Here is a 20490-nt window from a genome sequence, read left to right on the forward strand (position 1 = left end):
AAAACAGTTGACTGCATTGAATGGTAGAGGCACTGTAGGTATTTTGGGATCACAAAATTTTGTTCTATTAATAAAGTCTCTGTGATCTGGCACATAATTCTTTATCTCAAAGTTTATCACCTATGCTAACTGACTTCCATTGTCCCCTGGTAAAGGGCTGACTTTGGGAAGGAGAAGAGAGACAGAAGGCCTGGGCTGTGAACTCTGGCAGCTGCTCAGGGTGAGGGTCTGAGAGAGTCTTAACTATAAATACCAAGTTTGTAAACATATTTGGAAATCAGAAAGCAAATGTAAGTGTAAAGAGTTAATTTGAAAACAGGAAATTGGATCTGAACCCCTAGATTAGAGCAACAAAACCCGAGGTAGGAGCAAGAATAGTGAGATGAAGTATAAGCAAATTATTCTGTTTTTTGCTATGGATAATGAGAGAAATACAGATTTATCTCTTAGTATTAATAATTTAATGGAAACTACCTTCATCAATAAGGCTTAGGCTTTGCTGCAGAGAACAGTGCCTTCACGTCACAGGATTTCTTTTTCTTTCATATAAAAGAAGTTCAGAGGGAGGCTCTGCAGTGCTGGTATAACCCTTCTGTCCTCAAAGGTCCAGGCTTCTCCGGTCCTTCAGTTCCACCACACTCATGCTTTTTGTCCTCAAAGGCAGCTCATGTTCTCAGAAGGCTACTGAAGTTCCAGCTGTCATGTCCAAATTCCAGGCTCTAGAAAGGCAGCCTTTAGAAAAGCCTCACCACACGACTGCTTAAATCTCAGTGACCAGAACTTAACATTCTTGGTCACCTTGCTATAAGGGAGGCTAAGAAATGAGTCTTCCCAGGTCTTTGATACTAAGGAAAGCAGAGAGTGTGGGTAGCTGGGAAACCACTGGCATCATAAGATGTCATATTTTAGCGACAAAATGTGGACCTTTCAAATCAGTGTTTCCTTCTCGTTCACATGATGACCCCCCACAAGAAAATGATACTGTTTGCATAGCTCAAAGGGTGAATGGTGATGGTAACTCAGAGTTGGAGGCCACCCTGCACATTGCTTGGCACCCTCTATTTCCAACACTTGAAGAAAATTCTGCCCTAAATCATTACCAAAAAAAAAAAAAATCTGGCAGCACATAGTCTATAAAACAAAAGACAGATAACTAATGAAACCTCAAGAGAGCAGAACCACCAGGAGGCAGGACAAAAGTAAGATCAGTCATGTCTGACGTGCTCCTGTTTAAAGACAACGTCTCTGAATGGGTCACAAGTAAAGCTTTAGTGATGTTCTCTGTCTCAGGAAGTTTCAAAGCAAAGTACTCCAGGGAGTGAAAGTTGGGAAGAGGAGGACAATTTAGAGAAAAGAGAGTTATACAGAGGAATTATTTAATCAGTGAGACCAGAGGATCAGAGACAGCACGGGTGTGGCTGTGGCCACTGGGTCCAGACTCTGTGTTAGAAAGCCAGGTCTAATACTTACTGTGTGATGTAGGTTCAGTTATTTAACCTCTCTGTGCCTTAGGTTTCCCCTTCTGGAAAATGGGGATGATAATAATTTCTACTCTTAGGGCTTTTAGGAGGTTTAAGTGCATCAGTGGAAATAAATACTTGAAGATGGTAGCATCTGTAAATATTTGCCATTATTATTGCTTCTGTTTGTTATCATTATAAAAAGTACAGCTTGATACGTTATAAAAAGTGTGTATGTGTTAGTCACTCAATTGTGTCTGACTCTTTGCAACCCCGTAGACTGTAGTCTGCCAGGCTCCTCTGTCCGTGGAATTCTCCAGGCAAGAATACTGGAGTGGGTAGCCATTCTCTTCTCCAGAGGATCTTCTCAACCCAGAAACTGAACCTGCATTTCCTATGTTGCAGGCAGATTCTTTACCATCTGATCCACCAAGGAAGCAGCTCCTTCAAACCCAATAAAATCCAGGTGGTTCAAAGATAGAATGTTAAGAATGAAGCCATAAAAGTGCTGGAAGTAAATTTTGCTGGTTAAATTAATAATCTTGAGATGGGGAAGGCCATCCTAAGCATGACACAAAGACTTAAGATTATAAAGAAAATGATCAAGGGGGAGAGTAAGTGGTACAGACTTCTAGTTGCAAAACAAATGAGTCACAGTATGAGATGTACGATGTGGGCAGTATAGTAAATAATTATGTAGTCTCTTTGGTTGGTTACAGATTCTAACTAGATCTATCCTGGTGATCATTTTGAAATATATAGAAATATTGAATTACTATGTTGTGTAACAGGAACTAACATAGTGTCATAGTTCAGTTATTTTTCAAAAACAAAGGCATAGAACAAGAGAGCAGATTTGTGGTTATTAAAGGGGTCAAGGGAGGGGGGAGCTGGATGAAGGCTGTTAAAACTGCCTTCCAGTTATAAGATAAATAAGTACTGTACTTATTTATGTACAACATGAATGATGTGTATAAATACATAAATGTTGTACAACATGATGAATTAACCCTGCTGCATGTATGGACGTGAGTCTGAGTGAACTCCAGGAGTTGGTGATGGACTGGGAGGCCTGGTGTGCTGCAATTCATGGGGTCATAGAGTCGGACACGACTGAGCGACTGAACTGAACTGAACTGATATTATATATGGAAGTTGTTAAGAGAGCAAGTCCTAAGAGTTTTTATCACATGGAAACAGTTTTTCTCTTTCTTTAATTTTTTGTCAATGTGAGATGATGAGCGTTCACTAAACTTATTGTGGTCATCATTTCAGTGGTATATGTAGGTCAGATCAAGGTCAGATCAATATGCTGTACACTTTAAATACATACAGTGCTGTAAGTCAATTATATCTCAGTAACCCTGGTGGAAAAAAAAACTTGACTACCTGAAAATTAAACTTTATATAGGCATTCTTGCTGTAACACAGTAATACTTGCTTCTGAACAACTTACTGTTCTGCAAAATTGGACACTAAAAATAACAGGAGTTATGCAACTTTGTAGCTGGAACACTAATGAAAGCCATACATTGGGAGATAACAATAGTAGGGTGGTCATCTTTTTATTTGGAGAAGGCAATGGCACCCCACTCCAGTACTCTTGCCTGGAAAATCCCATGGACGGAGGAGTCTGGAAGGCTGCAGTCCATGGGGTCGCTGAGGGTTGGACACGACTGAGTGACTTCACTTTCACTTTTCACTCTCATGCATTGGAGAAGGAAATGGCAACCCACTCCAGTGTTCTTGCCTGGAGAATCCCAGGGATGGGGGAGCCTGGTGGGCTGCCGTCTATGGGGTCGCACAGAGTCGGACACGACTGAAGCGACTTAGCAGCAGCATCTTTTAATTTAAAAAAAAAAAAAAAAGGAATGCGCTCCCTGGCAGTTCAGTGGTTAGGACTTTGTGATTTCACTGCAGGGGATGCAGGTTTGATTCCTGTTTGGGGAACTAAGATCCCACATGCCGTGTACCCAAAAAAAAAAAAAAAGAGTGAAATACACATAACATGAAGTTTACCATTTTAGCCATCAGTAAGTGTACAGTTCTTTGGTGTTAGGTGCATTCACTTTGTTGCACACATATCACCTCCATAAATTACCTCAACTTTATCATCTTCTGCAAATGAAACTGTACCCATTAAACACCCATTCCCTGTTCCCCTCTCTCTCCATCCCCTGCCAATCACCCTACTACAGTCTGTCTCTATGAATCTGAATCTAATAGCCTCCTCTAACAGGATTCATAGAGTTTCAGCTCTTTTGTGACTGGCTTACTTTGGTTGGCATATAATCCGTACTTTAATATATGTCAGAATTTTCTTCTTTTTTTAAGGCTGAATAATATCCCAATGTTATTGCAGCTCCACATTTTGTTACCTGTTTATCCACTGGTGGACACTTGGGTTGCTTCTACTTTTTGGCTGTTATAGTAATGCCTCTGTGAACGTGGTGTACAAATATCTGGTCAAGTCCCTGCTTTCGCTTCTTTTGGGTATATACCCAGAAATGGAACTGCTGGATCATAAGGTAATTTGATCCAGTTTCTCTGGTAGCTTAGGTGGTAAAGTATCTGCCTGCAATTCAGGAGACCTGGGTTCAATCCCTGGGTCAGGAAGACCCCCTGGAGAAGGAAATGGCAACCCACTCCAGTGTTCTTGCCTGGAAAATTCCATGGGTAGAGGAGCCTGGTGGGCTACAGTCATGGGGTCCCAAAGAGTTGAACACGACTGAGCAACTAACACACACGTGGTAATTTTGTTTAACTTTTCAAAGAACCTGGCTATGCATGTTTTTAGCTTTATCAGATATGTACTATAAACATGCTTATGTATTTTGCATTCCAGATTTTTTGGATTCCTCTCTTATATTTAATCCCATGTGGGAGGTTACTGGTTTGAGGGTCATGACAGAATTTTGCTTCTCCAAACATGCTGTCAAACTGTTTACTCCAAGTGTTGTTCCAATTTCCACCAGCTCCATCTGTCTAAATACTAATTCAGCTGTGAGCACATTAATTACAATCACAATGACACTGGCTATTTTCATGTAAAAAATTTTCCTCTGATGATTTAATAATTGTATGTAATATATACACTTTTAAGAGGAAATATCTAGAAAATTGGAATACCAAAGTGTTTTGTTTTTTTTTAAATTTCTTAATATGTGCTCAGTCACTCAGTTGTGTTCGACTCTGCGGCCCCGTGGACTGTAGCCTGCCAGGCTCCTCTGTCCATGGAAATTTTCCAGGCACAAATACTGGAGTAGTTGCCATTTCCTGCTCCAGGGAATCTTCCCAACCCAGGGACCGAACCTGTGTCTCTTGGGTCTTCTGCATTGACAGCAGAGTGCCACCTGGGAAACCTAGTTAAAACAAATTCAAATGAATAGTAATCCACCCCACCCCCCACCCCTTCCCATTTTTTGAGCATTTCCTTGGAGGTTTATCTCTTAAAATTAATTTTTTCTTTTAAGATAAAATTTCTGTGCAGTTCTAGCTTTATGTCTTTGTGTTAGAATTAGTCTAACCTGGGATGTGCTATCGTCTGTTTTTGTGGGTTTTTATGCCAAGCCTGTTGGAGTCACTATTTCTGCAGAACACTGCAGTTAGTTTTGACATCCTGGGGCCTCCATAGCAGGGTCCTTCTGGCTTCGCTCTGTCCCGCCTCTTCCTGCCCTCTGCTTGCACAGCGCTCTGGCGTGCCTGAGTGGACGGGGCCATGTTCAGTTGCACAAGGTGGCACTTTAACCTCGCATCAGAGACCCTGCCTGTCAAGGTGGCCGCCGGGCGGCTCAGCCATCTCTGCTTGTGCTCCTGTCCCAGGAGCTGGTGTCCTGTGTGATCAAGCAACAGCTCAGAACCTAACACCCCATCTGCATGGAATTGAACCGGGGTCATTGTCTGTCCTTTTTCTCAGAAAGAGCTGCTTCTGGGGGCAGGTAAGGCCATGGCCCTTCCAGTGTCAAGTTTTGTTTCTGTCTCCAAATCCTAGTTTCTTTGGCCGTTTCTTTCTGCTCCTGTGCGGGTGTCTCAGCTTGTCCTTCCCCACTCCTGGAGACCGAGGTTACTGCCCACAGTGAGGCAGCAAGGATGAGAAGAGAAGTCTGGCGCTTGTCCCCGTCCCTGTGGGGCTGGAATGTGAGCAGGGTATGTGTCAGGAGGTGAGCTCAGGATGGGGGCCCAGGAGAGGATCGGGGGTCCTGGCGTCCAGTCCCAATACCGCTCAGCATGAGACCTCGCCCAGTTTGCCGCACTTCGGCAGGGCCTCAGTGTCCCCTTCTGTAAGCAGAAAAGATGGGAGCAGCTGGATCAGCTCCGGGGTGGAGTCTGTGTCTGGTGAAAGCAGGGAGAGGGCAGGTGTGTGGGAGGGGCTGGGGCGGGGGAAGGACCTTGCCCTTTTGGACTGTATGAATGTTTAGCCACATTTATCTGTTTTTTTTTTTTTTTTTTGTAAAGAAAGCAAATTTAGTTAATTATAATCACAAGGGACTGTCAACCCTCAAATGTTGATGGGCAAGACCCCCTTGAAGGACTTGCTGTAGAAGCCAGCTCCTGGGTCCCAGCCTTGTAGCTCCTGGCGCAGGAGGTCTGAGGTGGAGCCACAGAAGCATCTACGGAGCCCAGTACAGAAGCGCAGGGTGTGCAGTGCGCTGCTGCCTGCCCCAGGGCACCAGCACCCCGGGCTCAGTTCTCGGGAGAGTCCCCCAGTTCTGCTGAAATGCCCACAAATAAGTGAAGGCAGGAGAAATGCTCTTGTGCAAGTTCCTTCCCTAGAGGATCCTCTCAGGGGGCCACAGAGAGCGGCAGTGAGTCGTGTGTGGATTAGAGTTGGAGGGACCGGGTGATGCCGTGTGCAGTGGGCTCAGCCCCTTCCTAGCCCCTTGAATTCCTCTTATAACCTTCGGACCCTGGTTTCCTGGTTTGCAAATGTGTTCCTGATCTTCACCCTGCACTGCCCGCTGGTTTCTGAGAGTAAGTGAAATGTAGGAATAGATACCAGCGGTTTGCATCGTTCAGCAAAATGTTTACTGAGCCCTTGCTGGTTACCAGGCAGGGTTCTGGGTCAACAGTGGAGCATGTCAGCCTCCGGGATGGCTCATGGTGTGGGGGCCATGCACACAGGGTCTCGCGTCTGTTAACAGGCAGCTCTAGGATGTTCAGCTGCCTCCTCAGCCTCCCTGTGTGCAGCATCCTCTTCTATTAAATGAAGTGATTGAGCCAGTAATTTTTAGTTCTAAAGGTCCCTCTGTAGTTAGTGAAACCACATCTTTCATGGCATTCTAGGGAGTAATTACTAACACTGAGTTCCTTAGGTAAGGCTCTAAACTATGAAACCCCACGATAGAGAAGAACTTTCCAGAAGGATATATGACAGGTACCAGTTGCAAAGTGTCACATGTGTCTCCAACACCAGTATGGCCTGTGTGTGAGTCTCTGAGCCCACGCCCTTTATTCCCAATAACTCAAGGAAAAGGCTTTGTTTCCAAGTCTGTACAGAATGACTTGTGAGCGGCTCATAGGCCAGCGGTCTTGGGAAAACTTTAGAACATGGCTCTGGGTTTGCTGTCACTGCCAAGGTTCATGGGTGATGAGAGGGGCTTACTGCCCCTTCCAGAACCTCCTCAAGCGCAAACTGGGGTCATGTTCTTTGACTGTCACCTTTGGTGTAGCCTAGAACTTTCTCCCGAGGCCCGTACCGAGGCACCAGGATGGAAAGTCCCAACATGCAAACTGCAGGCACTCACACATGTCTGATCTGACTCTCAGGTATTTTACAGAATTCTAAACCATCGTGCCACATTTGATAATCAGGGCATCTCATGTGAAAAAACAGATCCCTGGCCTCTCAGAAGAAATTGGCATTTCCAGGTGCTAAGAGGCCTCCTCTGTGGAGGAGGGATGCGCTGGGTGTGGTGGCCCAGAGACTTTTTGGGTAGAAAGACAGCTTTTGTGCAACCTGATGCCTTTGTTCTACAGATGGAGGGACAAAGACCAGATAAACCACGAGGTGACTTTTGGGTGTCATGGCGCAGTTGGGGACAGGGCCGTGGCTGGGAGCCTGGTTTCCACACTCTTGGAGCAGCGCCTGGGCCCCGGACCTCCGGTGCGGCCAGCAGGTGGCAGCCGTGGCCCTGCTGGCCAGCCTGCCTCGGGTCCTGGCTTTCCTCCTTCCTCCCATCCTGTGCCCTTCTGTTCCTCTCTTGTTTTGATTTTGCCAGACATTTCTCTGGCCAGGCCTTTCCTCTTTGTCCAGCACTGTGCTCTCTGCCCCATTTTATCCTTGCCTTTCCCCCACACCGCTGTTTTCTTTAGGCTCTCTGGAGCCTGGGGGAGTGTTCAGGAGGCTGTCTTCCACTTCCTTGCAGCTCTCTGTTCTCCTGGCCCCAGCGCCCTCTGCTCCAGGGTGTGGGCAGAATGCCCAGAAATCCCCCTGGACCTTCCCTTCCCCTCGCATTTGGGGCAGCCACCACTCAGAGTCTATAACTGTGTCCTTTTAGACATGCTGACTTTTTCTGAGGCCAGAGATCTGTATTTTTACATGAGATTCTCTGATTTTTTATATTTTTTAATATAAAATTAGTATTTTTAATATACTATAGTATATAGTATTTTTAATATATATAGTATATATATATTAGTATATAGTAATTTTAATATAAATTAGTATTTTTTAAATACTAATTTAGAGCCACAGGCTCTGCTGTAAAATGTCGGCATCGTCTGGGGTCCCTAGTAGGTTTCATGAACCTGGCATGTGACCCATGGTGATGGGTTGCTAAGTTGTGTCTGATTCTTTGAGACCCCGTGAACTGTAGCCCACCAGGCTCCTCTGTCCATGGGATTTTCCATGCAAGGATACTGGAGTGGGTTGCCATTTCCTCATCCAGGGGATCTTCCCAACCCAGGGATCAAACCCATGTCTTCTGCATCTCCAGCATTGGCAGGCGGATTTGTTGCCATGAGCCACCAGGGAAGCTTTGCATCAGTGCAAATGCTTAGAAGGAAGTGCCTCCTTCTAGCCCCTCTCTGGGGTTATGGATCTAACCCAAGGCAGTTGTAGAGTGGACACAGCTGAACCGGTAGCCCCTGCCATCAGGACCCTCTCCCACCTCCCACAGCCCTCATCCTTGGACAGGAGGATCCACTTCAAACCTTATGGAGAAACCTAGGAAGGGTGATAGTTCTGAAGAGGTGAAAAGCACTCTCACGTTCTGCTCCCAGAAAAAGAGTTAGTCGCTCAGTCGGGTCTGACTCTTTAGGACCCCTTGGAGTGTAACCCACCAGGCAGGTGGTACTCTAAGAATGGTGGACGTTAGATCAGATCAGCGTTTGCTGAGTGCTTGAGGGGACATTTGTTCCCCCATGGGACTTTACTCCTTGCTGATTAAGACCTTGGGTGATACAGAGTGAGCTTAAAAAGACCTTGGCACTACAGGGCTCTACCTCCCCCGTGCTGAAGGCTAGACTTGCCACCCATTGCTGGTTCTTCCTCCCTTTGTCCCACGATTGATCCAGCACTTCCTGAGTACTTCCTGTTGCCGAACTCGATGCTGAGGGCTGGATTGGATGTTAAGGGAGTAATTCAGAGCTCCTCCTGAGGGCCTCAGTGATAGTAGAGGAGAGACTTAGAAAATGTGTGTAACATTGTCCTGAAATAATCTAAATACATAGCCAGAGGCGAGAGGTCAAGGGAAGCCTGATATGAGGTGACATTTGAGTGATATTTTAGGATGGAGTTTGCTGGCAGGGAAGAGCCTTCCAGATAGCTAGAGCAGCTGGTGTCAAAACCAATATTTGTGTAAAAATGTGTTTGGAGAATGGCGAAAAGTTAATGTGGCTTCACAAGGGATATTGGAGAAGTGGCATTAATAAGGTAGATGTGTGTTTCTTTCTCTCTTGAAAATCCAAATGGAGGATGGCCCAGGAGTGCTCCCTGCCAGCTTGTCCCTGGCACCCAGGGTTGCTCTGGTAACCCCCTAGGTGCTGCCTTTACTTTCACAGTTGAAGGTGACTCCAGTACCAGACCCATCTCTGCATTTGGACAGTTGGATAGGGTCTGACTTGGAAGTGCTGTTTGCATCCTGTTAACCAGGCATATAGACAGACCTTACTGCAAGGAAAGCTGGAAAATGTAGTTTTTAGCTGTGTGGCTGTGTGCCCGTCCATACCTTGGAGGTTACATTCCTACAAGAAAGAAGCAGAAATTTGATACTGGGAAGGAGTCAGTAGACTCTGCCCTAGGAAGGTACGGGCTGAATCATGAAGTACTTTGTAGGGAGTGGGGAGGTTTTTAAAGCAGAGCAATACTGTGATTTAAAAAGTGTCTTTCATGGGACTTCCCTGTCAGTCCAGTAGTCAAGAGTCCACACTTCCAATGCAGGGGGCGCAGGTTCGATCCCTGGTCAGGAAGCTAGATCCCACATGCCACACGACATGGCCAAAAAAAAAAAAAAAATGTGTCTGTTTCAGATGGGGCCAGCAAGCACAGGGCTGCTGTGACTGATGAGGGGAAGGATGTTGAGGGTGAGTCCACCTGACTGCCTGGATAAACCTGGCCTTTGGATGGTTTGACCAGCTGAGGGTCAGTGGATGCCAGGCTGCTGTTGCTGAAGATCTTCTGGAATCCATAGATGGACCTGTCAGGGTCTGGGTTCAATCAGGAAGTGGATGTCCTTCATCTGAGACTTCCCCAGGACTGCATATTGTAGCTTCTTTTTTTAATCATTTATTTTTAATTGGAGTATAATTGCTTTACAATGTTGTGTTAGTTTCTGCTCTACAACAACGTGAATCAGACATGTGTAGATGTTTATCCCCTCCCTGCTGAGTGTCCCTCCCACCCTTCTTATAGCTGGTTAACAGTGTGGTTGGAGCTGTGGAGAAATGAGGACTGTAGAGAGCTTGATGTTTCCTTTCCTCCAGGCGGGGCCAGCAGTGCCCTTTCACACATTGACCTTTAGTAAGCACCACGGGGCTTCCTCCTGGGGCTTCCCTGGTAGCTCAGTGGTAAAGAATCTGCCTTCAGTTCAGGAGATGCGGGTTCAATCCCTAGGCCGGGAAGATCCCCTGGAGGAGGAAATGGCAACCCGCTCCAGTATCCTTGCCTGAAAAATCCCATGGACAGAGGAGCCTGGTGGGCTGCAACCCAAAGGGTCTTGAAGAACTGTGCACGACTGAGTGACTAAGCACACACACACACACCAGCACCAAGAGAGAGGGCGGGTCTGTTGACAAGCTGCTTCAGTTCCTGGCTCTCCTTCCTGCACTCTGGATGGGAAAATCATCCTGACACTTCGCTGATTTGTCAGTGTGTCGAGCTGAACATCTCTACTTAACATGCTTGTGAAATCTTTACCTGTTTAGAACAAAAACTTCCTGTTGAGAAGAGCCTGGGAATCCTCCAGCATTTGTAGCGCACCTGCTGGGAGAGGGGAGGCAGATGGAAGAGGGAAGGATATAGTTTACAGTCAGATGGCCGAGGCTTCTCACACACGATCTGCTGCTTATTTAACTGTGTGACCTTGACCTACAAGGTACTCCACAGCGTCTGTGAATCTGCTTTCTCACATATAAGTCAGAGCAAATATTAGCTACGTCTCAGGTTGCTGGGAGGATGCACTGAAGGCTCCTGGCTGGGTGCTTGGCACTGTGAAAGCATTCCTGGGGAATTCTCGAAGGCTCTCATGTTTACACAACCTGAGGCCTCAGATGTGTCTTCTCCACGTGGCAGAGGTGGTGTCGCCCTTCTTGGGAGGTTCTTGGGGCACCTGGCCCTGCACCCAAGGTCACAGAGATCTCCCTGGGTGGTCTTTATCATCCCTTCCGAATTCTCTGGGCCTGCCGGGCAGCTATGAGACTTGCTGAAGTTTATATGGCAAGTCGCATTACGGAAAAGTCAAATATACAGAATGTTTTTCAAAAGGCTTTTTGGCACAGCCTCACCTTTGATACTTTATCTCCTGGTCATCATATGCTTTAAGGAAAACGATACCTCCTGGGCATGAGGACCCACACTGTAAATATGTTGACCTTCAGCCCTGAGAATGTGGAAGGACAGGGGAGTCTCAGGGTCCGAGCAGCTGCCAGGGTGCTCACAAGTGACCCGGTATTCTTAGAAGGGATTTTATTTTTATTTCTTGTTGGAGTCCGTTGCCTTGCCCACCACCAAGTGGCAGTGACACCATAAGATTCTAGCCCCTTGTGTGGGGACATCGTGCAGGAATGTGTTGGTACCCTGCCCATCCTCCTGCAGCCAGGCTGGCTCAACATTTGTGCAGCAGGTCTGTGTTTAGTCAAGAGCTGCCGTCGGTCAGGCATCAGCCCTCCTTGGCCCCGAATGCCCTCAACTAGATGGTGGTCATTTTATGGCTCTGAGGCCTCCCCTGGAGATGAGGTTGGTGGGAACTTACTCCCCACTTGATTGCAAGATGGGCAAGTAGTTCCTTAGTTAGGAGCCCATCTGGAGCTTTTACAGGGGGTTTTGTCACTAGTGGGAGATGGTAAAGAAATATGAGACATCTGCCTTGAGGGTGGGCTGTTGTCTGTGGCCAAGGAGAAGGGAAGGAACATCACTCAGTTCTCCGCAGACCTTTGCAGGGTGGCGGAGCAGCTCCGGCCTGGTGGGGGCTGGCTGAAATGCCAAGTGTCCTAGCCGTGACATTTCCCACATGAGGCAGAGAATCCAGAGCGTTCACGTGTTCCCTCTCCAGTCCCCAGAGCTCCAAGTAAAATTCGAAATGTCTTCACTTTCCACTTATAACTCTTTCCTCAGCACTTGAAACACCATGTGGACTTTTTGAGTCATAATGTCCTTCTACAGTGAAGCTTTGCATGTTGACTTAAGTAACAAGGGGTAAGCATGGGATGGTGGGAGATTTGAGGGGCTAGCAAGTGCCTTCCATGGGCTCCTGCCCAAGAAGGGGTGAAGTTGCCCACTGAACACTCTTGTTTACCTACGATTCTATGCCTTTTTTCTTGGTCTGCTGCGTGGCCTTCCTGTTAAACAAGAAGATGCTATGTCTATGGTGTAGCCTTTCTTCTGGGCACAGGTGTCCACATTCTCCCTGAGGAAGACAGATTAATTCAGCCTGGTGAGCTCAAAACACCATGCTGTCGAGAAGAGGTGGTATTCAAACTGTGCCTTGACGGAGGGGTACCTATTGGTTTAGTGGCTGGAATCCCCATGAGAATATAAGAATCACAGAGGCAAGGGTGTGACTCTTGTGTTTATGTCGTGTCTCCTGTGACTGTGGGGCTCAGGATATAGTTGAATGATGATGGATGGATGGAAGGAAGGAAATGTCGGAGGATAAACAGGTGAATGAATGAATTAAATGAAGGCCAAAGTCCTACCTACGTAGGGACATGGCTTGAATGGTAAAATAGTGGCAGGAAGGAATCTGGCATATTGCTGAACTTATAACTGGTTTGACCTAAGTGTAGGGTGATTGAGAGAGAATGGCCAGAGAAGGTTGGGAAGAAAGCCCAAATGATGAAGACGCAAGAATTTTGGCTTTACTTCACAGAAAGTGGGCAGCTAACCAGCGGGAGCTATTTCAGGTAGGTCTGGCAACAAACATGCCTAACTCTAAGTTTCAAGAGTAGAATTTAAATTGGAAAAAGATCTCTGACATGGCCCGATCTGGCCTCTCTGTGCTGCACGTAAGTAGCCCAAGACTCTGGGTACAAGTGCCAGGGTTAGGTCACTGCGGCAGCAAGGCCATGACCAGGTCCTGGCTCTCATCTGTCCGTCTTCTTCCCTCCAGACGTGTGCAACAGCACCGACCTTCCGGAAGTCGAGATCATCAGCCTCCTGGAGGAGCAGCTGCCCCATTACAAGCTAAGAGCCGACACCATCTACGGTTATGACCACGACGACTGGCTTCACACCCCTCTCATTTCTCCAGATGTCAACATTGACCTCACGACCGAGCAGATTGAGGAGACGCTGAAGTACTTCCGTGAGTGATTCCCCTTTCTTGGAATGCCCTGTCCTCCCTGCTTAGCCACGGGCACACATGTGTGCGTGTCCTGGCTACTGTGTCTTCTAGCCTGCTGTATGTGCAAAGTTCTTGCAGAAATGTGGCTGTGGGGTTTAGCCCCATAAAAGGCCTCACTTGACGTTGAGTCTTCTGGAGAGAAATGTTGGAGTAGTGGGAACAAGTATGAGTTTTCATTTGAACCAACTTTCTCTTAACCATGCAGAAGATTAGAAGATGCTCCCATTTCCCTCCTTACCAGAAGTACCATGTGAGTCCTTAGCAGCTTGTATTGGGGAGGAGCTTATCTGCATTTAAAACCCAAAGTATTGGAAACCTCAAGACTGCTCAGTGTTTATAAGACATAACACGACACGCCAAGGCTGCTGATTTGTGCGTGGAAGTCCACTCAGCTGGTTAGTCTGGAGAGGCAAGATGTTGCTGCAACAGCAGACTGGTCCTGCTGTGGGCTACAGAGCTGACGCCTGGTAGGGTGAGCAGTATACTAGGTGGGACTTTTTCAGTGTGTTTGTGATGACAAGGGCGTGAAACCTGATTTTGCAGACTTGAAAAATATACGATAATTTAAAAAATTCACACCAATGATATTTTTTTTCTTTTTAAACTGACGTATAGTTGATTTACAACATACCAGTAATATTTCTGATGTTCATTCAGAACATCAAAAGAGGTAGTTTTGATGTAATTTTTCTCTTTAGAAATTCATGGCAGCTTTGTAAGATTGGTGAGACCAGTTCTCTTTTGTTTTGACACTCTTGACTTAAAATTCAAGTTGATTTGAACCTAGTCTAAAGTAGTGTGACATTATTTACGTATCCATGTATCATCATATCACGTTTTTTAAAAAAAAAAAATACAACAATCCTGTTTCTACTTAGTAATAACTAGCTTATTGTGCATCTGTAAAGTTTTCTATAATTATTTTCTCTAATACAAACCAATTTCCAAAATTCTTGAAAATGTGAAATCATTAATAATTAACAAGTGAGAGCTCGTAAGTTTCTCCTTTAGCATGTATCTGGGCTTTTTTCACGTTTTATCTATTGGATATTAATAAGAAAGGAATTTTGTTTAAATTGGCCTGTGTTGTAATACTTAGTATAAATCCTGCAGTCTCATTGTGAGCACTGCAGATAATCATATTCGATAGGAGTAAAAATAGAATGATCTACACCAGGGCAGTATGAAGTACATTAGAGTTGCACTAATGTCCAAGTTGATGCTTTAGAACTTCTAGTATATCTTGCAGCCTAGAGGAGGCCCGTTACAAGTGACTTTTGTTTACTCATGGTACAGGTACACCCAAGGAGATGTGGTATTGTGGAAAACCGGGTCCTGGGTGACCTCTCAGGGAGGTTTTGTATTTGTTTGCTTCAGACTGCTTCACAGTAGAATTATTTTTCTAGAAATCCCTGCCTGTTACTTACTCTTCTTTAACAGACTCTCCTATGATTTTATAGGATCCTGCTTGGCCATTTTTGCTGAGGGAGGCTCCTAGGTCCCTCACATACACACTGATTAATCACTTACAATCACAGTGTGATTGGAACACCACCCAAGGGTAACACTTCACTGTTGTCAGAGACCTTTCATGGGAATGGCCTCTTCTCATCCCTGTAAAATGTCTATAGTTTGTTTGGGCCAGGCTGATTTTATTACCAAGGAAATTCAGGTGTGAAGTCTCATTGTATTTATTCAATAGCACTGATCTATAGCTTCTAAAATTCTTTTCAGTAGACTTGAACAGACGTTGTGACTTGTTATTATTTGTTTTACTTCTAGTGATATATGTAAAGGAGAGAGAGAAAAAAGCATCCTGGTGGAGTCTGGCAGTGCATAACACAAATTATAATAAAACTACGAGAACCGAAAATATATGTTGACCAGATATTCTGAAAATTTTTAGAGCATCGTTGCATTTAAGTCTTACTTTAACTCTGCATTTTCTTCTGTGGTACATGTGATGAGGGTAAAGTGGGTATTTGCTAAATATCAGTTAATTGAATGATCAAGCATTAACTTATAAATACAGCACCCATAGAGCAGGGCTTTCAAACTGAGGTCCTAGATCTTCCCAACCCAGGGATCGAACCCAGGTCTCCTGCATTGCTGGCAGAGTCTTTACTGTCTGAACCACCAGGGAAGCCCAAGGTCCTAGACCCACCCTCCAAGGGATCTATAGAGAGAAATTGGGGGTTCTATTAACTTGTAAAGGAAAAAAAAATTACATCCTTAATTTCATAAACGTCTAACTGAAATGCAGCGTTTACTTTCATTATAAACATGGAAAAGAAAGTGGTATTACTAAGACCTGTGACTTAGTCACCAGTAGAAATCACAAATATTTTCATGTCATGCTACAGAAGAAGCAGATACGGAAGAAATAAGATCTTTACTCATCTCTGCTTTGAAATTACTTTCATTAGTAGATGTGCTGATCTTGTTATTTAATGTGCATTGATAAAGAAGCACTTTTATCACAGACCTTTTCTCGAAGTTTTAATAACTGCATTATAATACAGTTGCTTTCTTTATAGTCCTTTGTATCTTATGTCTTTAAATCTTTCTGCTGAGGAGGGGTCTGTGAGCCTTGCTGAGCCAGAGGTCCGTGGAAGCACAGGTTAAGAGCCCTGCTCTGTACTTGGTATCCTTTCTGGATTTCACCTGTGTGTTTACATGTGTAACCCAGGAGATGGCATGGTTCACACCACTGTGACTCACCCATGTGTTTTTCTTTGTTTTTTTTTTTTTAATTTTATTTTATTTTTAATTGGAGGATAATTACTTTACAATATTATGATGGTTTCTGCCATCACCAGCGTAAGACAACATAAACTGTCGCTTCATTTTAGATTTATTTTCTGCATCAGTCAGGGCAGTGGGTGGGAATCAGGGTAAGGGGTTCTCCAGGGGGTTCTGATACACTCCCCAGGTGAGACTCCCTGGATAATAGGCTCACCTACACCATTGCTTCAGAGATCAGAGCGGACACCCATACTCATGGGACACCCATTAGTATTAGATGGGCTAATACTCATCTCCTTTGCCCACATGTCATCCTTCAAAGAAGACAAGCTATGCTTCATTTTTTAAATCTGGCCCTTGCCTGGCTTGTTAAGGAGGGGCAAGAAGGCTTTGGGTATCCACCTTTCCCTGGTGGTAGAATGATCTTTGCAGATAGATTTCAACAGTCCAGTGGATGTTCACCCCTGTCCCTCACCTCTGAGGGACACACAAAGTGAAAACTTCCTACATAGCAAATCAACCCATAAACATGGGACAGTTAAGATTCGATGGTCCAGCAAGAAGAAAGGATAGTCTTACTAGCGTGCCAGGCACAGTTTTTTAATGCTTTACAGATACCTCGGTTACTTCCCACAGAGACCACTAAATAAAAAACTCCCACTGTCCCCCATATTACTGATGAGGACACTGAGGCCCAGGGAAGTTAAGTTTGCTCCAAATCACACAGCTAGTAAGGTGGGGTCTTTTTTCCCCCATTTTATTTATTTTTTAATCGAAGGATAATTGCTTTACAGAATTTTGTTTTCTTCTGTCAAATATCAACATGAATCTGCCAGAGGTATACATATGTCATGATGGGAGTCTGAGTTTCCAACCTGGATTGTCTAGTCTAACTTTATGTCTTATCTCTCAGAGAAGCTAAATAAGAAAAAAATTCAGTTTAAGCATAAAGTTCATTTAGTAAACATGAAAAATGCGAACCCTGTTTTAGAATATGTCAGTAGCTTATTTTGTTCATAAAAATGTGTCTGACATATTGAAAATTGATTTTTTTTTCAAAAGGTCATTGTCCCAAGTGACACTTAGCCTGATGTAGCTTAGTTTCAAGATGAAGTTTCCTTCTTTCCTGCAATTTTTCCCCCTGCATCCTGTGGTCTCTAGATCATGCTTCCTGAATTCAGGTGGAAATGACTGTGCGCTATAGATTTTTCTAGTCACAAAGTAGTCAGTGGACACCAGCCATGAGGATTGCTATGTTGGTGTGTAGATAGCTATGGGATTCTTCTGGTTCCTTTTCCTAGGACCATGTTTTTGGTAACTTTTTGAGTAAAGAGCATTTGTTAAGAAATGAAATCTCTCCGTGTCTCAAGTGCAAATGATCTGCTGACAACTTCAACAGAACAATCCTTTCCCTAAGAAGAGAAGTGTTGTTAGTCTCTCAGTCGTGTCCAGCTCTTGGCGACCCCATGGACTGTAGCCCACCAGGTTCCTCTGTCCATGGGATTCTCCAGACAAGAATACTGGAGTGGGTAGCCATTCCCTTTTCCAGGGGATTTTCTTGATCCAGGGATTGATCCCAGGTCTCCTGCATTGCAGATGCAGATTCTTTACCATCTGAGCAACCAGGGAAACGCCAAGAAGAGGTTGTAAAGCAGATGAGAGTTTCAAGACACCACCTCATTTTTTGCTTTTGCCATAAAGTACTATTAATGAATCAGTCAACAAGTATTTATTGAATGACTAGTATGTACCTGTAATCTTTTATGAGCTTGACTTTGTTTGAGTTCAAGTTGATGTTTTCTGGCTAAAGAAGTGAAAACATCTGATTACTGATTTTCTTTCACTACCTAACCTGGGACTTTGCACCGGGTGGGGCCGACACAGGATGCTCTCAAGGCCCTTGGCTGGCATCCTGTACCGAGTTGTCTACCTTGCTTGTGTGGAAGGAGTGGATGGGGTCTGGGCAACTGCAGTTAATCCAGCTCCCTGTCCCATTTTAATTTTGTAAAATTTAATTTAAACAACAACAACAAGGAATCAAAGACCATTCATCTAGTCCAACTCTTACTGTACAGCCCATGTCTGCTTCATGTTTAAAAAGGCTGAAGTCCGCCTAGTGCCTTGCATGAAATAGGTACTTAACAAGTGCTAATTAAATAACATGCAAAAGTATCTTTTAAGTTAAAAAGCAAGTTTTTCTCCTTCTTTTTTTTTTTGCAAAGACAAAGCAAAATTACAAACAATGTATAGTATAGAAAGATCACTTTGTTGCCACTTTCCAGAGACTGCCTTCATCTAACTCAAATCCTAAATGAAGTGAAAGACAGTGAATCACTCAGTCCTGTAGGACTGGATGCAAGTCGCTCAGTCCTGTACGACTCTTTGTGACTGCAGGGACTGTAGCCCACCAGGCTCCTCTGTCTGTGGAATTCTCCAGGCAAGAATACTGGAGTGAGTAGCCATTCCCTTCTCAACCCAGGGATCTTCCCAACCTAGGGATCGAACCCAGGTCTCCCACATTGCAGGTGGATTCTTTACCATCTGAGCCACCAGGGAAGTCCAAAATCCTAAGTGAAACAAAAGTAAAGACTCCACAGTATGCACTGAACCTGTGCAAACTGAATTAAATTACACACAATGCTGACCTTCTAAAGGGAGGGATCACAAGTTATGTGAGGTGTGACCTAAGAGAACACATGGTGCATTTGTGTTTGTGTGTGTAGGAGGGGTGCGTGTGGAACACGGACAAACATCGTGGTGGGTGGGGTTGAAAGAAGGAAGGCAAGATGAATGATGGGTGTCAGGGAAGGTTGTACAGAGGATGGAGAAGGGATCTAATGACTGGGGAAAGCGTTTCATTACCCTTTGCTAATAAATAACACTAAAATGTATACGTTATGGTAGATTTATAAACAGTTGCCTTGCGTTTTCTCATGTAAATGCTATGGCACTAGTTGGGTCCTTTCTGTCATTCTCAAGACCTCAGGCCATTTTGTTTGCAGGTGAGGACCTGAGGGAGCCCTGGAATTGTGCCTTCTCCCCTCTTACGCTCACTCCTCATGTGAGCAGGTTCTTCCTTGGGCCCATTTTCATTGCTCTAGCAGAAGTCTGCAAGTGGACTTCTGCAGATAGAGAAGCTCTGGCTGCACAGTCACTTCTCGTGTGTCAGCGACACCCAGTCTACACACACAGCGACTCCCCACCCCCTGCCAGGGTGTCAGGCGTCGGTGCGGAGGGGGAATAGAAAATGCTTATCTCTGAAGGTCCAGAGCAGCCGCACCCATACCACACCAGGTGCCGACGGTACCAGGAACCCCAGGATCTGGTGAGCAAGGCAGCTGGGTGCTCATACCAGGAGACAGATTACCCTGCGACCTTAGGCCTGCTTTGTCACCTGGCGCCTGCCAGCTTCCACTCTTTCTCAACAATCCAGATTCCAGTGTTGGTGTGTCTTCGCTTTTTCTTTTAAGAACAAAAATGGTTGGCAAGCAATCCTGTACGGGTTGACTGTTTTCCTTTTCAAGGGAATCCAGCATGTCTAACACAAAGCTGGAACAGACTCAGGTGGGAAATTGACATGACAGCTCAGCTTGTTAGCCCATCCACACCCTGCTGCTCACCAGTGATGGGCTCAGGCCATAGTGAGTCTGGGTTATGGTTTGTGTTCTGCACTTCAGATTTATGTTTTGAACCCTGGAACATCTGCTACGTGACCTGCTGGTCCCACGAATGAGATGCGCCATGCAGCCCTCCCAGGGTACAGGAAGCAAACTGGGAACCCCAGCAACACATCAGAACTCGGTTTCTTCTCTGTATCCTCCTCAGGTGTATGAGTGATTTTAATGAGGACTGCTTCCAAGCTGGGGTACTTTTTGTCTCTGTAGTGCTTTGTTGGGTGCTGTCTCCCTCCTTTGTTCTGTCACCACCTTCTCCCTGGAGGTGGCCTGGGTGCCTGCTTTTCCTGTGCCTGAAATGAGGTGGAGATGGTTTGGGAGGGGGTAGTTGACAGCAAGCTGTTTGTTAGCAGCCTGCCTTCTGCCGCGGGAGCTCGGTGACTGGCAATGGCAGTGTTTTAAAAAATAAAGATTAGAAAGAAAACTCTGCAGAAGCATCCTGTTAGTTAATTTTCTGCAGCCTGTGGAGGGAAGGTCTGCTTGTCAGCCTGTATTTCATGCAAGTCCCCCTGACCCTGTCAAGAATGGAGGATTAGGGAGCCCTCCCCTCTTCTGTCCTGGCTGCCCTGGGATGTAGGTAGAAGGCTTGCAGTACTTCCTGAAGGGAGGAAA

General features: G+C 45.2%; 1 protein-coding gene across 7 annotated transcripts in view; it reads left to right on the forward strand.

Moving 5' to 3' along the window:
- The window catches only part of TRAK1 (trafficking kinesin protein 1), a 100919-nt gene that overhangs the window by 14019 nt on the left and 66410 nt on the right, over positions 1 to 20490 (forward strand). For 6 of the 7 annotated variants that reach the window (XM_070776141.1, XM_070776144.1, XM_070776133.1 and 3 more), the window contains exon 2: positions 13226 to 13420. Coding sequence is in view for 4 of the 7 variants with exons in the window: in XM_070776133.1 (XP_070632234.1) it covers positions 13226 to 13420 (195 nt within the window). In the remaining 3 variants the exon portion in view is untranslated. Of the gene's footprint in view, positions 1 to 5175; positions 5399 to 13225; positions 13421 to 20490 lie in introns of those variants that run through there. The other variant, XM_070776139.1, reaches the window with a different exon arrangement.

The sequence above is a fragment of the Bos indicus genome, chromosome 22 (assembly GCF_029378745.1).
Source record: "Bos indicus isolate NIAB-ARS_2022 breed Sahiwal x Tharparkar chromosome 22, NIAB-ARS_B.indTharparkar_mat_pri_1.0, whole genome shotgun sequence".
NCBI classification, from domain to species: domain Eukaryota; kingdom Metazoa; phylum Chordata; class Mammalia; order Artiodactyla; family Bovidae; genus Bos; species Bos indicus.